A 15,494-nucleotide genomic window follows, 5' to 3' on the forward strand; every position below is an offset into this window, starting at 1 on the left:
GTCAAAAGATCCTGGTACAGGAATCGCTGGTGCAGCAGTATATGTTCCAATTAATGATATTTATATTAAGAAGAGAGTGACTAATCATGTGTCAGTTTACACAACTGAACTATTGGCAATATTATTAGCCAAACAGTGGACAGAAAAGAGAAGAATAAACAACAGTGTCATTGCATCTGATAGCTATTCAGCTCTGGAAAGTATTAGATCTGGAAGGTCATCAATAAGAATGGATATTATCAATGATATATTTAATAAGATGTATGAACTAAAAATGAAAGGTATGTGTAAGTTTTGTTTGGGTCCCTGCTCATGTAGGAGTAGAAGGAAATGAGAAAGCTGATATTCTGGCCAAACAAACGTTAAGAACAAAGCAAGTCGAACTAGAAATTCCTTTGAGTAAAACTGAAGCAAAGACACTTATTAAAAATTATGCACAATTGGTATGGCAGGTAGCATGGAATGAAAGTGAAACAGGGAGACACTTGTGTAAAATACAAAATCATGTTGGTGTGGGGAGAAAATACATAGGAAAAGAAGGGAAGGAATCATTATAACACGGCTTAGAATAGGTCATACTGGGCTTAATAACACACTGCAGATGATAAGCAAGCACCCAACAGGGGAATGCACTTTTTGTAATCATAAAGAAACAGTTGAACAATACAATGATAATAGAATATTATTTTTCCAGTCATTAAAAACGGTTAAACACAATGATATTTCATTACCAGGAGTTTTAGGAAAAACAGTTGATAATATATATGACAATATAATAAAGTTTGTTAAAGAAACAGGGTTAAGCAAAAGAATATAGGTTACATATGTTGACACAGTAATTACTTTTTCATGAATAATTGTAATGTCATTACTTATTATTATTAATAGTACTAGCAGTATTATTATTATTTTTAAGTTATCCATGTTATCCGTGTTCCACACTCCAGTCCAGTCGGTGGCGGTAATGCACCTTAAGCTGGTTTGCCAACCGCCAACAAACCCTAAAGAAGAAGAAGAAGAAATGGTGGTGAATTGTGTTAGCAGCAAAAAATGTGACAACAAAATAAAAATGCGACGAGCCCCTTTAATACACGAGAGAAACAGGAACTTACGTTGCCCCAAGAAGCCATTTTGACAAATGTAAAATTACTTTCGTCAGCGCAGAATAGTCCAGTTAAATAAATACATTTTCATACGTTTAATACTTTCTTTTTAGACTTGAGGTCATTCGGGTTTTGAACCACATTAGTAATGAGAGATTTGATATTTAGCGTTTTGATTCATAAGAAGTACTTGCATAATGCATAATAAACAGGTAATATTTAAATTAAAATGTATTAGTCACAACACATTGGATTTATGCAGCAACCGAGCAAGACCGTATCACGTGACCGGAAGTGTCATTCGGGTAAAACCGCGCGACGGCACGAGTGAACGTCTTTTGGCATTATATTTAAAAAAGGTACAAAGTAAATCAGAATCTATAATAATAAACACGGTTGCGGTTAAACTACATTGTGGGTGTTTAAAAGGTCAGTCCTGAACTATCGATCTTGTTGAATGTTGCGGATAGTCACATGGTTGTGTGCAACGTATATTACCACAACGGTTGTGTGTAACGTATATTAACACAACACTCGTAAACAAGTGCATTGCAATGCTGTTGTTTTTATAGGCTTAACGTTACATCTACGCATTCGGTAATCCTTATAAACGGCTTAATAACAAGTTACTGTTTATCTGTTGTCATCGTTTCTTCCTATGATTTGTGTTAAACTACTTTCCTGTTGTGATTAGAAACAGACCAAGTCATTGTTGTGAAATATCTGTTATGACAGAATGTGGCTCATTGTCAAGATTTAACTTTCTTAAAGGTCTAGTGTGGGAAATTTAGCGGTATCTACCGGTGAGGTTGCGAATTGCAACCAACTGCACATTCCACGACTTCCTTTCAAAGCACTATAGAGTTTTCGAACCCGAATGTAAATGTCTTCGACGTATTTGTGTGTGCAGCCTCTCACTAAACAGCCTGACCATTGGAGGTAGGCTACAGCAATTCAGCTCGCTGCTTTATTTACGCATTAGCCTATATTTTGTGTTATTAAATTACCATAAGACACAAATATAATACCCGACCCGTGTCCGAGACACCCCGTGAATCTTTTAGATCAAGATCTCGGGTTTTCGGAATTAAGTGGACCCGTGAAGACCTCTACTACTGAGGCTGGCAGAGGATTGAGATGTTGTCACGCTTTTGCTTCTATGCCGAAGGAGATAATATATTTGTAGAGCAGTTTGTCCGTTTAGAGCTACCGTAAAAACAACATGGTGAATACATCCCTCGGTGTATGTAGATAGAAATAGCTCATTCTGATGTAATAAAAACATGACGCTGCATTATGTAAGGTCTTTACACACCTCTTCTTTCTGTCATTAGATCCTCCAGATAATTGCACACTGGTCCTTTAATATGACTTGATGTGTGTAAAGCATAAATGTAAATATAAATATTACTTTTATCTTCCAGGCATCATATGTTTTCCCAATATTGGCAAGTTTGAACAATTTAGTTTATCAAGACATATTTTCTGCAGCTCTTTCACCAGAATGTCTCGACCAATGGGAGACAGTCACAGACGCTTTTTACAGTCCATGATGAGCAATGGAATCATCAGTACTTCCCAGGCCAAAGCTTTACACAAACACTGCTGTGAGACTCACGGAGGTATGCACTCTATGGAAGTTAGTTTCATAAATCATTCAGTCTGATCTGTGCGTTTATGTCTTCATATAACATTATTCATATTTTCACCTATAATAGTAAACTATGGAATAACACAACTGTAACTAAAGGAATGTTGTGACTGAAAGCATTCAAAATAAACTATTATATTCTGGTGTCTTCAAAGTAGTCTCCTTTCGAAACATGCCTCTCTGTTAAATTTACAGCACATTATGCGCACGATAGATTAGATGAATTCATTGATGTCATCAATACTCAGCTTCAGCCCATGTTTATGAACATCAGGAAGGGCATGTCTGAAGAAGATGGACTCCAGTATTATGCCTTGGTTAGTTAAAATTGGTTTGCAGGTATTTACACTTTTGATTTGCATTTTATAATTTGTTTTATTAAACAATTTTGTTTTGTTTTATTTAAGGTTAACATGGCAGACACTGACGTAACAAGAATGGCATCTGATTATGCAGATAATGAACTCGAATTATTTAGGAAAACGGTAAGCAAAAATGTCATGAAAAATATCTAAATATGTAAGTGGGTAAGATATCTCCTATTATTTTGATTTTGTTTTCAGATGGATCTTATTGTAGACTCTGAGAGTGGGTCTGCCTCCTCCACAGATATTTTAAATTGTGCCGACAGCCTCCAGACCAAGAAACTGAAGAAGAAAGAAACCGAGCATGTTTTAAATAAATTTGTCCAAGACAAGTGGTTAAATGAGGTATGTTTTTAAATGAGGTTTTTTTTTTATTTATTATCTTTTTTCTTTTTCAATGACCACTAAATAATGTATTATTGTTTGTTCTATTGTTTTCTGCTTTAGAAACATGGTGAATACACACTTAGTGTTCGCTGCATCATAGAAATGGAACAACATATGCGCCTAATCTACCAGGATCTCATTAAAGTGTGTAATGTGTGCCACAACATTGCCCTGCAGGTAAGGACATAAACACATCTAAGACCATAAAGCTTTCAAACAAAAAAAATTACAAATAAGCTTGCTGTTACTTTTGTAACGTACATGACACAATTTCCAATCTATGACTAAGTTGCCTTACGTCAAACAAAATATTTTAATTTATATTCAGTGCCAGATTTGTGAAAATCCAACATGTGGAATCAAGATGCATCTCCCGTGTGTTGCTCGATATTTTAAAGGACGTAGTGACCCTCATTGCCCCTCGTGCAATGATTTCTGGCCTCATGAGATTCCAGGTAAACTACATTATCACAGAGATACTCTAATGATCTATATACACTGCTGCAGAATAGTTTAGAACACCTCACAAAGGTTTATAATCTTTCTTATATTTATTTGCAGAAATTCTGCGTTCTCAGTCTCAGGGCTCACAAAGTCTGTCTTCATCAGCCAAAGAGAACACTGCTCCCACCCCTTCAACATCAGCAACACGTCGCTCAAGAAGGTCCTAATATCACTAACAATACTAATATCAATAGAGCCTACCACAGATTTAATTTTTTACCCTTAAAAGAGTTGTATATTGTTCTACAAGATTTTATTAAAGGACTTGTTTTTCAGTTTCACAAATACATTTTTTATAATTCTGTTTTGAAGATTTTTTTATATTAAAGAATTTGTAAATATGTTTCTGGACATTAGCTTTAACTGAAGGTTTAGCACATTTTGTATTTGTTTTTGTTAAATAAGCACTGTTCTTTCTTTTTTTAAACTGACATTTACAATTAGGTCATTTTCAAGTCATTAAATGTTACTTTTATACCTAGAAATTAAATAAAATATATATGCTATCAATGGCATTTTCACCAATAAAAGCAACACAAAAACCAGACAATAAACTTGTGGAAAATTGTTTAATTCTGTACACACACATCAAGACCACCAGAAGCTAACAGAAAAACTGAGCTCTAAAGAGCGCACGTAATGCCAATGTTGGACAGGTATGAAGAGGACATCCCCAGGCTGGAGTACGCACTCCTTATATGATGCTTTAGAGAACTCTGGGAATTTCACCAGGTCTGGATTCTCAGCCTCTACCTGGTTTGGGTAAAACAAGGTTTTGTTGTTATTTAAAGTTAATATTACATCATTAGTGCTCTGCTCTCTACAGTGCGGTTCCCCAGACAAGATTTATGCCTAGTCCCAGACTGCATGTTTGAGCAGTGGAGTGAGCCGTTGGTTGCAATTCGCAACCTCACAGCTAGATGCCGCTTAATTTCATACACTGGACCTTTAAGTAAGGCTATGATAACCAATCAATGGTCTACCTGACTGGTGTTGTGCAGTAGCTGAGACTCATGTGGATAGAGATTATCTGTTTCTTCTGGACTGTAGAGACGTATGTATTTCCTTCCAACCACCTGTCACACAAACAAAAAATTGGCAATGTGATACAGGGAGAACAAAAACTTCCAGTAAATGCCAAATGAACGTTTTATCTTTTAGGCTTTACTTGTGTCAAGAAGTTTTGTTGTGGATCCTGATGGAGGGGAGATACTGTCCCCCCAGGCCCAAACCAGGCATTAATTGTTATGTCATCCTCATCTCCCTCTCCAAGACAACAATAGTCCGGAATACGAATATCTTCTTTCAGCTCTGGAATCTAGTGGCGTGTTTTTTTTTATTTAGTTTTTGTAGTTGCAATAACTTATCTTTAAACACAAAAATACTTGTGATAGTGAAGGCGGACTAATGTTGTGGCATGTCGAAGAACCAACCTGATCAAACAACTGATGCTGAGCCAGATATCCCACACCTTTCTCCTCCTACAACACAACAAAGTTACAACTGATTGGTCAATACAGAATTTCAGTATTTTTGTAACCGTATATTTTAATAAAAGCTCATTTTCTTTTTTTACTTGTACAAAAAATATATATATTTTGAAGAATGTTGAACACCCCATTGACTTCCATTGTATGGACCAGAAACCATTGAGACATTTTTCGAAATATATTTTGTGTTCCATAGAAAATAAGTCATATAATTATGACATTTAAAAGAAGCATCTTACTGTTCCTAAAATGTAACTGTCTATAAACTCGTTCACTGTAATGAGCTTTTGTGACCACTCTTCATCTGTGTACTTCGATCCCACTTCAATGGGAACCGTCCGGCAGCCAGCGACACTTCGCAAGTAGTCTATGCTTAGAGAAATAAAGAGTAAACACTAGTGAACAAATAGACATTTTCATAAGATGAATCTCACAAAGTGTAAAAAGCTAAAAAAGTATCAACAGTACCTCCATGGATGCTCTGTGAAGGCTGGCCAGTGGTCAATTATTCCCTCAATGACGACGGGCTTTTGAGGATCCAGGAAATCTGATCTGAAGAGCTCCAGAGATGGACACTGTATTCTAGGTACAGCTTGTGCAGGGTTTATTAAGGGCTCGGATACACATTCCTGTTTCATTTTCTGTTTTAGGAAAGAGTATTGTAATAGTATTCTATTGGTATAGTATATAGCTGCATTGTTATAATTCACGATACAATAAACCACACAGCTAAGCAGCACAACATGTTGTAGCCAAGAGGGACACATGTTCCAAGACCAACATCATTTGTTAATCAAAACTTTTCCCCTAATACAAACTATAAGGCCAATCCAATGTCATAAAGTCTGTCATCTGTTTTTATCTTCATAAACCCCCGATGAAAGAGTCCAGACATCAGAAAAATGTCAGTCTATATACATTTTCTATTTACCATAAGGGAAAAAAAACATGGGTTAAGGAACTTTTCAAGAAGAAAACCATATTCAGTTAGGATGCCTTGAGGGTGAGAAAACATGTGGAAAATTTGAAAGTATCCCTTTATGCTTACATTTTTTTATACAGTAAGCTCACAAATAAATAAGAAATCAAAAGCTTTGGGATAGATGAGTTCACCTTTGAACAGGGTTCTTCACTCTTCTCAGCTTTGGTACTCTTCAGTTTCATTGTATTCTTTAAAATACAAACAAGTCTTTGCAAAATGTTATCCATGATGGCCGCTCCCATTAACAAACCCATATCACATGTCTTAATGGCCTCTTTGATTTTGGCTTGATATGGATCTTCATTACATAAACTTAAGACTTTAAAGAGGCAGCCATAACTGTACATCCGCCTCCATTCCTTGTCTACATCTCTCCATGTCCCAGTGTTAAGCTTTTCCCAGGAGTAATCTATAATCATCTGAGCCGTTTCAGCGGAAACTGGACAGTCTGGTCTGCTGTACAGCTGATCTCTGGCCAGTTCAAGAACATTCAACACACTGGGTTCAATCTTGTCACTGAACTCGATAATAAAATCGCCCATGGTCGAGGGCAAAACAGTGCGCACTTCAGTCCACATCTGAGCCAGAGGAGGACAATTTAGCAGATCAACTGGTTTCTGATTTAAAAGAGAAATTGTATATATAGAAAAAACATGCCGCTCTCATATTCACGTACAGCATTAACAAAACTCGCTGCTAAATATTTGACATATAACGATTAGTGGTGCTTAAAATTCCAGCTGTACTTATCCGATGATAACTAAAGGCAATTTGTTATAAATATAAACGAAAACCAAAAGAGTTCAAGCAGAGAGCACGGGAGATGTTTACCGCAACACACAGCTGATTGTTCCGTCCAGTTTTAATGTCCTTCCAGAAACACAGATCACACACACAACGTTCCGCTTCAAGAAACGCCGTTCAACAGAAGCACTTTCGAGTAAATGTTTCATCAATATACTTCGGGTTTACTAGTGACCCTTCTGTACTACTTTATTATCGTTATCATTTTGAATATTAGAAAGCATTCGTGAAGCATTATTTGATGTTCTGTAGGGTTTTACTCTTGTTTATCAGTTTCTTTTCAGGCCTGACATTGATCCAAAATTACATAATTGTATTGCTCGATTATTACATTCAAATTAAGAGGCTGGTTCGTTTATATCATTATTTACATTGTAGCCAATGTGTGTTCCTTTTAGAGATTACTAACATTTCAAATAAATTATATGATACCCAGTCTGTGAGAACCCAGCTAAAGTGTTGAAACGTTTTCTACATAGGCCTACATAATGCAAAGCACATTTTGTGAAAATATAACCTTGAAACCATTGACCAACCAAAGCCTTTTATAGTGAAAACAGTAGTTACAATTAAACTTTGGTGCTTGTTTACAATTTGATTTTGGGACATATCATAATGAAAAGACCAGAAGTATATATTTACCTGTAAACCGTGCTGGAAAAGCGCTTTATATATGTATGATATAGGCATTGAGTTGGATCTACATCCCCCTTTGAAATTTCCTCCCCCGACTCTGTCGCCCCGCATCCCTCCATTTCCATCCCTGTATTTACATTTATGTCTTGCGAGACACCTACAGTAAACTGTGCAGCTAAACCAGCATAACATTCAAAGGCCTTTACTGTATTTCCCTATTTTGGTGAGATGCGCCACGGAGTGTTAAAAAATTGTCACATTCCAATTTCCCTGGAACAAGACTCAACCACTTGATAAGATGCTGCACATGTAAAATACAACTGTATCTTTTAGATTAGCATTGCTGTGGAAGTGTTTAAATATGCAGTAAACATTGACCGCTAGGACACACTTTGATGCCATAATCTGTTTGTGTGTTACTTAATGACTATATTTGTTTGGTTTGTAATTTACCCTTGGTTTTTTGCCATGGCCATTGAGCAGACTGCTCTGTGGAAAAGAGCCAGCTGTTGAAAAATCTGATGTTAGCGCAGCTAGATGATCTGTGAAGGAGCTTGTTTGTTGTGCAGACTGAATTTTTTTTTTATGAGATTTGAATGGCCGTGAACGGTGTGGTTATTGCCATATGTTGTTTTCATTATACATAGAAGGTATGAAATAGAGCCGAGAAGGTATGAAATAGAGACGCCCGTCGTCGTACCAAAAGTACAGCGATGACATAAGGACGTACTTTGATAAATTTATAAAAAAACATATAGATCAGTGGTTCTGATGAAAGGACATGATAGGAATAGTAGGAAAAATACAACGGTAGTCAAAAGTGACCCAGAATTGTTTGCTTTCCTACATTGTTCAAAATGTCTTCTTTTGGGTTCAACACATTTTTCCTACTATGGTAGTCAGTGGTGGCAAAGAATGGTGGCCATCTTTTTTTCCAATTCACGGCGTAGTCTCAGTAATATCTGAGTACACACAAAACCGCTTAAACGACAAATCAGTGGCCCTGTAATTCTTCCACAGATATACACTAAAAATGGAGGAGAAGATTTGGAGCATGCCCATAAACTATGCACCTTAGATGCTGAATTTTTTATCCAAGAGTGACCTTTATAAGGCTTGTCTTGTCAATAAACAGGGTCAATATGTGACATGAATGATGTGTCATAATACTAAAATGTTAAACAGGAAGAATTATTGATTGTTGTTTTGTCTTTGCAGTGTTAATAATACAGCCTTTGTTTTAGGTGAGGGCTCCACCTTTGTCAGACATGAATGCAGAACACAACTCAGTGTATGTAAGGCCATTGTATAACTTATTTATTTTCTTACAGTACCTGTTGTGAAGTTGTGTAGTCTAGACAGAAACCAGTTATATCAGATGAAAAACCCTCCAGTAATTTTTCACAGATGTGTTGATGCATTTCACATGCTGTAAAAATATTTTCTTTTGTGTTCAACAGAACAAAAAATATATGCCATTATGGACTAAACTGGTTATTTTGTGTTTTTTAATTAAATGGGGATGTAACAAAGAAATAATTTGCTTTTTATTTAGTTAGCATTACATTAGTTGCCATTAGATTTGATTTCTAATAGTGTTTCATTTCAACGTTTATGTTATGTGTTTAGATTCAAATTTGTTCACATATGTGCATCATAACTCGCTTAACTCAAGCAGCACGCAATTGAATGACTTTTTCAAGAATTCAGTAATTATGTAGAGCTCAGTGGCAAAAGTAATTTTGCATTATTGCATTAAATATCTGTAAAGCAATACCCCATGGAAAATAACTCTAGTAAACCTCTAGTAAACATATTTATGATGATTCCAGTCTCTGAGCTCTCCCTTTAGAAACCTCACACAAATGAATGATGTGTCATAATACTAAAATGTTAAACAGGATGAATTATTGATTTTTGTTTTGTCGTTGCAGTGTTAACAATACAGCTTTTATTTTAGGGCAGGGCTGAATGCAGAACACAACTCAGTGTAGCTAAGGTGAATATTTGAGTTTTATACAGGGCCATTGTTATTTATTTTCATACAGTACCTGTTGTGAAGTTGTGTAGTCTAGACAGAAACCGGTAATATTCTACGAAAATCATCACAATCACATTTTTCACAGATGTGTTGATGCATTTTACATGCTGTTTTTTTAGATTCACAACCCAGATAGTGTTGCGGAAATGCTCGGTAATGTTGCGACATGAGATAAGCAATAGGAAAAGCTTATTGCAGTGCCATGCGGTTGACATTTTAGAGAACACGTATGACCTCGGTTGTGGTGCAAGCTCTTGCTTATCTGGGATCTTTGAAACATGAATCATACTGTGGTGGTTCAGACACTGTACTTGTACAGACCTGTTTGGGAGCAGGTTGGACTGGCTCTGCTGGAGACAAGAATGTATTATTCAAATGTGACTCACACTGTTGGGAGGTGAGGAGAGGAAGGATTGTGCTGAAGGTCGAGGGCCTGATGATGATGATGCCCGTTCGCAGGCTGTCAACACTCACATCACATGCTGGCTGTTTTCCAGAGCACACTTCAGCACTTCACCTTTCTCTGCCTCAGGCTCTTCCCGCAGGGCAGGCCATGGTTCAGACACCTGGAGTGCTGTGGTTGGCTCCACCTTTATGCTGAAGATGATGACAGTGTTTTATAAAATGTGTTAGAAGTGGTTGTTAATCGAATGAATTCTGAAGATTTTAATTACTCTTCTTATGTATGGAATACATTATGTAAGCAGGAGCATATGGAAGGAGTTTTATGTAATGTATTTGTATTTCACTTAACCCTTACATCCATACAGCCTGATCTCACAGAAATTCGTTAAAATATTTGCAATTCGTTCAATAAAATGTACAAAAACATACAACATAGTTTTTCTATGAATTTTTTAATATGTTTTTATTACAAAAAAAGCAGTAATGAAGCCTTGCCCCTAAACACAACCACCACGGTTGCAAAAGCAGATCACAAAAAAACGGTCAAGTTGGTAAGAATTCATAAGAATTTGCCACATAGTGAAAGATTTTTATGAAACTTATGAGATCCATATCAACATATAAAATGTTGCTTAAGGGAAACAGCATTTCAAGTATATTAAATGGGTATCATTAGTTGATGGTTACGGTTACAGGGACAGTTCACCCAAAAATGAGAATGAACCTCAAGTTATTTCCAACCTGTATACATTAATTAAATATATTTAGAAGAATGTTAGCAACTTTTCTGGGGCACCATTGACTGTCATTAAAGGGTTGTCAAGGTTCCCCAGAACTGTTTGTATTCCTAAATTCTTACAAATATTTTCTTTTGTGTTCAACAGAACAAAAAATGTATATAAACACAATAATTCCCTCTACAATGGTATCAACGGTGCCCCAGAAATCTCAGTTCCTAACATGCTTCCAAATATCTTTCTTTTGGATTTTGGAAGGTTTGGAAACCCTAGTTTGAGGGTAATTCATGGCAGAATTTAAGTTTTTGGGTGAACTATCCGTTTCACAATGGAAAATTTAAATAAATATATTTTATAAATTATTGTGAAAATGCCATTATGGACTAAACTGGTTATTTTGTGTTTTTTTATTAAATGTGGATGTAACAAAGAGATAATTTGCTTTTTATTTAGTTAGCATTACATTAGTTGCCATTAGATTTGATTTCTAATAGTGTTTCATTTCAACGTTTATGTTATGTTTTCAGATTCAAATTTGTTCACATATGTGCATCATAACTCGCTTAACTCAAGCAGCACGCAATTGAATGACTTTTTCAAGAATTCAGTAATTATTTAGAGCTCAGTGGCGAAAGCAATATTGCATTATTGCATTAAATATCTGTAAAGCAATACCCCATGGAAAATAACTCTAGTAAACCTCTAGTAAACATATTTATGATGATTCCAGTCTCTGAGCTCTCCCTTTAGAAACCTCACACAAATGTTTCTAAAGCATTCCTGAGATTTCACTCACAGGTTGAGAAATAAACTGCACCCTAAGCATGTTACCCAGGCAGTAGATGATCTTTGTGTTGGTAATCAATTTAAGGTTAATCCCTCCATGACATCTAGTTGGCCTCTGCAGTGCCACAGCAGCAAGTGTCGGCATTAGCGCAGCTGCCAGCCGCACATCCAGGGCATCAGGGCAATGTGAAGTGTGACCATAAACAGCAACATCCCAGGGGATCAGAATACCCAGTCACCATGCCACCAGAGGGGGGCGGGGAGTAATGGGCTTCATTATGCTGTAGGTGCTCTAGAAAAAAAACACCCAAACAGGCCTGCGGCGTGTTGCCGCGGATCAGAATCCAATTAAACACTGTTTAGTTCTACATAAGCCGGCAGTCATAGCTTGTTGACTCATGAAATTAATGCATTATTGTGGCACAAAGGAACCAGTGTGCTAGAATGCGTAACATTTCCTCATGCTCTGTCTCAGACGAATCGTCATGCATACCTGGCAAAGGTTTACACAATCAATGACAAAACACCAGAGCATCGATAATCCTGATCACACGTCAAATGCTTGTTTTGTCTTCGCTATTTAATAAAATAGGCTCAATACACAGATTCTTTGGAATGAACCCTGAAGAGCGTGACGTGTGTTTGATGGAATCCATCCCGCTGTTTTGGGATGCATCCCTATGTGTTCTCCGATGCTGCGGACTGTCAATGTAAATAATGACCACTGCAGTGCCCCTCTGCATCTGAAAGCAATTTATGAATGCATAAAAACTATTAAAGGTTAAGAGTTGCAAACATCTACGCTTGTTCTTAATGGACGTGGGAGAAGCCCTGCGGTGGTGACAAATGGAGGTCCTAAAGTTAAACGCACTGTGAAATCCCTTAAAAGGAAAGCCTTAAATAGGTAAACATAGCACGCACAAAAGCGGCCTAGCAGCATGCACATGGTATATTTACGGGAAACCACACTATGAAGAACTTTGTGTATTTTAAAAGGTTTTCATGGTTATTTCAGCCCCTGCTGTTTGATGCCGGAACTGCAGCATGATGGGTGCAAAAAGCACATTTTACCATCTTCAAACTAACTAAATATATGCATACTTTTAAGTTGTTGTAGATCTTTTGAGGTTGAGCAGTTTAGTTTGGAGAGCTATTAAAAGCGATAAACTTGCACTTAAAAAATTGCTGTGCCATGCTTGGGTAAAATATATCGACTGACGTCCGGTTATAAAAATATGTCTTTTTTCTGGTGCATTGGGCACTTGTGCAATTCCAGCTAAGCAGGTGCTCGGTCTCAGTAGTCTAATGCGTGTTGAGTGTCTGTTTGCCCCACCAGAGTACAGGCAACCCCGTCTAAACCACTTTGGATCAAATTAATTCAAGCAGGTGTGCCCCACACTCCTGGGGTGCAGGTGACACCTGCTACATTCCTTTAATTAGAGGAAAAACAGCTGTTTCTGCATAGACCTATGGAATAAAGCCCCTCTGCTTGAGCTCTCGTCTCCTTTGAATCAAGATGCATCAAGTGCTAGTGACATTTGACTCGCTGTACCATCATTAGAGGAACAAAAGCTTAACACAGGCCACCGAGGACACACACACAGACAAAGAAAAAAGTGAGGAATTGTATCCACAAGTATCCGGAGGTTGATACTGTAAAAATGAATATGGGTAAAACTTCCGGTGAAGCAGCGGAAGCAGTGAATTGCATTAATTGCAGCGTTAAATCACTTATTCTGATGACAGAAAATGAGTCTGGGATTCATATTTTGAATTGTACTGTTTGTAATCTTTTAAAAAATAATTTCGAAACTGATGAGCAACACCTGCTGTTCGCAGCTGCACTTTTGCTACCAGGCGAAGCTTATTTCACAATTTCTAAAAGACAAACTTTAGAATGCGTACCGCTTATCTCAAAGTGAATGGGTACCGCCATTGTTCAGTTACAAACATTCTTCAAAATATCTTCTTTTGTGTTCTGCAGAAGAAAGAAAGTCATGGGCAATTCCAATGTTGTGGACGTGACATTTCGCGTTATGGACGTGACCTAAAAAATGCTCGGTGAATGATTTTTTTACGAATATATTGAACCATCTGTTTATATTTTTCATAAACTCTTGTTGATAGAGTCTAAACATAAAAAAGTCAATCTATGAACACATTTTCTATCTGAAAAAAGGGAAATAAACATGAGTTATGGTTGTGACAAAAAAGGACGCGAGACGAAAAACTTTGTAGGATTTCTGTGGAATAAAATGCACAATCCTGTAGCAAAAATACCCAATGTATGGAGAAGGGTATGATAGAAAATAAAATAGTTACTTTGTTTTATTATTATTATTTTCATGTGTCCATTTATCAGGAATATGTAGCGTGACAATCCTGAAAATGGCACTTACCTGACATCATGTCACTAAAAATAAAACTAATGCTTTACAAATTTGAAGAGAGATGTCACATGGGTACCTGAACCACCAAATGTTAATATCTGTGCTGTTACCATAGTAAAAAGCGTTGGTAATATAACATTTTATAAATATAATATAAAAAATGTCATGGTAAGGTTGTCCTCACACTGGTTTGAAATAACAGATTTTTCATTTCTTTAATTTAGATCTGGCAAACCTGAGTGAAATCTTTTTATGATTTCTCATGTGTATTTTTTCTTTATTTAATTGTTGCAATTCAGTTCTGAAACATGTCAAGCTAAGGAGTGATATTCTGAAGGTGTACATCTACAGCAGTTGCCTGCAGCACTGAGAAAGACATGAACAGTCACATGATTCCTGACTGGACTGAGGCCAGTCCTAATGCAGAGCAGCAGGGGACTTCATTCACACTCCGAGCAATAGCAAGGGAAATCCCATGAGGCACGGGGGGGGGTAAGAACACTTTAAAGAACATCTTACAACACCACAACAGAACAGACATATTCAGAATGGTAGCATGTTCTTCGTATGAAATCCACGTTCTTCATGTTGGGTCAACAAGTTGGTGACCGCAGAAACGACTGTTTTAAAGGATGGAATATAAGAAAATACTAAATGTTAATAAAATGAATTGTATTGCTAAGGTGGAGTAAACGTGACTCACAGTGTGACCAGCCAGCAGAGGGCAATAGTGTGCCAGCAATGCCACCTGAGCCTGTACCTCAGCACCGTGTTAGTAAATATGGACTTTATGGATAATAACACCCCATTTTACCCATTTCTGTTGCTTATGGGTCATTCGCGTGTTTAGATGTTTACATTCTTAGTTATTTCAGGTATTTCAAGTAATGCTTGAGTTCAATTACATTGCCCACTGATTTATCTGTCATTAAGAAATAGATGAACTGAAAACAAAATGATTTTTTGGGTTGTTGAAAGCTGGCTGATATACATAATTTTGTTTTGTTTACTATTTCGTTTGAAACCCTTTACACTGGAGTTTTACGCAGAGACTGAAAGTAAATGGTAAACTCTGGTTGTCAGTCGCTAATGGAACAAAGGAGTTTAAAACATCCCAAGAATGTAAATCCATGATGTAGTTAAGAGTAAATATAATGTTTTATTCATTTGGTGTACTATTTATTTATATTTTAAGAATACAAACAAAATAATA

General features: G+C 36.7%; 2 protein-coding genes across 8 annotated transcripts; one reads left to right on the forward strand and one right to left on the reverse strand.

Moving 5' to 3' along the window:
• Window positions 1–1,122: 1,122 nt before the first annotated feature.
• On the forward strand, window positions 1,123–4,588 carry nsmce1 (NSE1 homolog, SMC5-SMC6 complex component). Of its 7 annotated transcripts, none has more exons than XM_079457297.1 (9): window positions 1,123–1,315; window positions 2,438–2,497; window positions 2,595–2,725; window positions 2,950–3,071; window positions 3,162–3,239; window positions 3,318–3,464; window positions 3,567–3,683; window positions 3,835–3,961; window positions 4,068–4,558. In XM_079457297.1, exons 3-9 carry the CDS (start codon window positions 2,608–2,610, stop codon window positions 4,175–4,177), a joined length of 819 nt encoding a protein of 272 aa, XP_079313423.1. In that variant the 5' UTR covers window positions 1,123–1,315; window positions 2,438–2,497; window positions 2,595–2,607; the 3' UTR covers window positions 4,178–4,558. The 7 variants fall into 7 exon arrangements, with proteins under 7 accessions (XP_079313423.1, XP_079313421.1, XP_079313419.1 ...); XM_079457295.1 differs by having other exon boundaries at window positions 1,129–1,462; XM_079457296.1 differs by lacking the exon at window positions 1,123–1,315 and adding an exon at window positions 1,386–1,532.
• Window positions 4,562–7,392, reverse strand: kdm8 (lysine (K)-specific demethylase 8). The gene is made up of 8 exons (XM_079457290.1): window positions 7,314–7,392; window positions 6,614–7,099; window positions 5,969–6,141; window positions 5,740–5,872; window positions 5,444–5,491; window positions 5,179–5,328; window positions 4,994–5,086; window positions 4,562–4,763 (listed from the first exon to the last, which is right to left on the reverse strand). The coding sequence occupies exons 2-8, from the start codon at window positions 7,058–7,060 to the stop codon at window positions 4,599–4,601; spliced, it is 1,209 nt and encodes a 402-aa protein (XP_079313416.1). The 5' UTR covers window positions 7,061–7,099; window positions 7,314–7,392; the 3' UTR covers window positions 4,562–4,598.
• Window positions 7,393–15,494: the final 8,102 nt, after the last annotated feature.

Source organism: Barbatula barbatula (assembly GCF_947034865.1).
Source record: "Barbatula barbatula genome assembly, chromosome: 5".
Lineage (NCBI taxonomy): Eukaryota > Metazoa > Chordata > Actinopteri > Cypriniformes > Nemacheilidae > Barbatula > Barbatula barbatula.

What these genes read in the sequence shown, in the direction of transcription:
- kdm8 (XM_079457290.1), bottom strand. Translation starts at nt 7,060, where the DNA reads ATGTGGACTGAAGTGCGCACTGTTTTGCCCTCGACCATGGGCGATTTT. An exon ending in ACAGTTACATTTTAGGAACA is followed by an intron (nt 5,492 to 5,739) that starts GTAAGATGCTTC and finishes GTTGTGTTGTAG; the next exon opens with GAGGAGAAAGGTGTGGGATA. An exon ending in AACAAAACTTCTTGACACAA is followed by an intron (nt 5,087 to 5,178) that starts GTAAAGCCTAAA and finishes TTTGTGTGACAG; the next exon opens with GTGGTTGGAAGGAAATACAT.
- nsmce1 (XM_079457291.1), top strand. Translation starts at nt 1,301, where the DNA reads ATGCATAATAAACAGGTAATATTTAAATTAAAATGTATTAGTCACAAC. An exon ending in CTGCTGTGAGACTCACGGAG is followed by an intron (nt 2,726 to 2,949) that starts GTATGCACTCTA and finishes TTAAATTTACAG; the next exon opens with CACATTATGCGCACGATAGA. An exon ending in TCGAATTATTTAGGAAAACG is followed by an intron (nt 3,240 to 3,317) that starts GTAAGCAAAAAT and finishes TTTTGTTTTCAG; the next exon opens with ATGGATCTTATTGTAGACTC.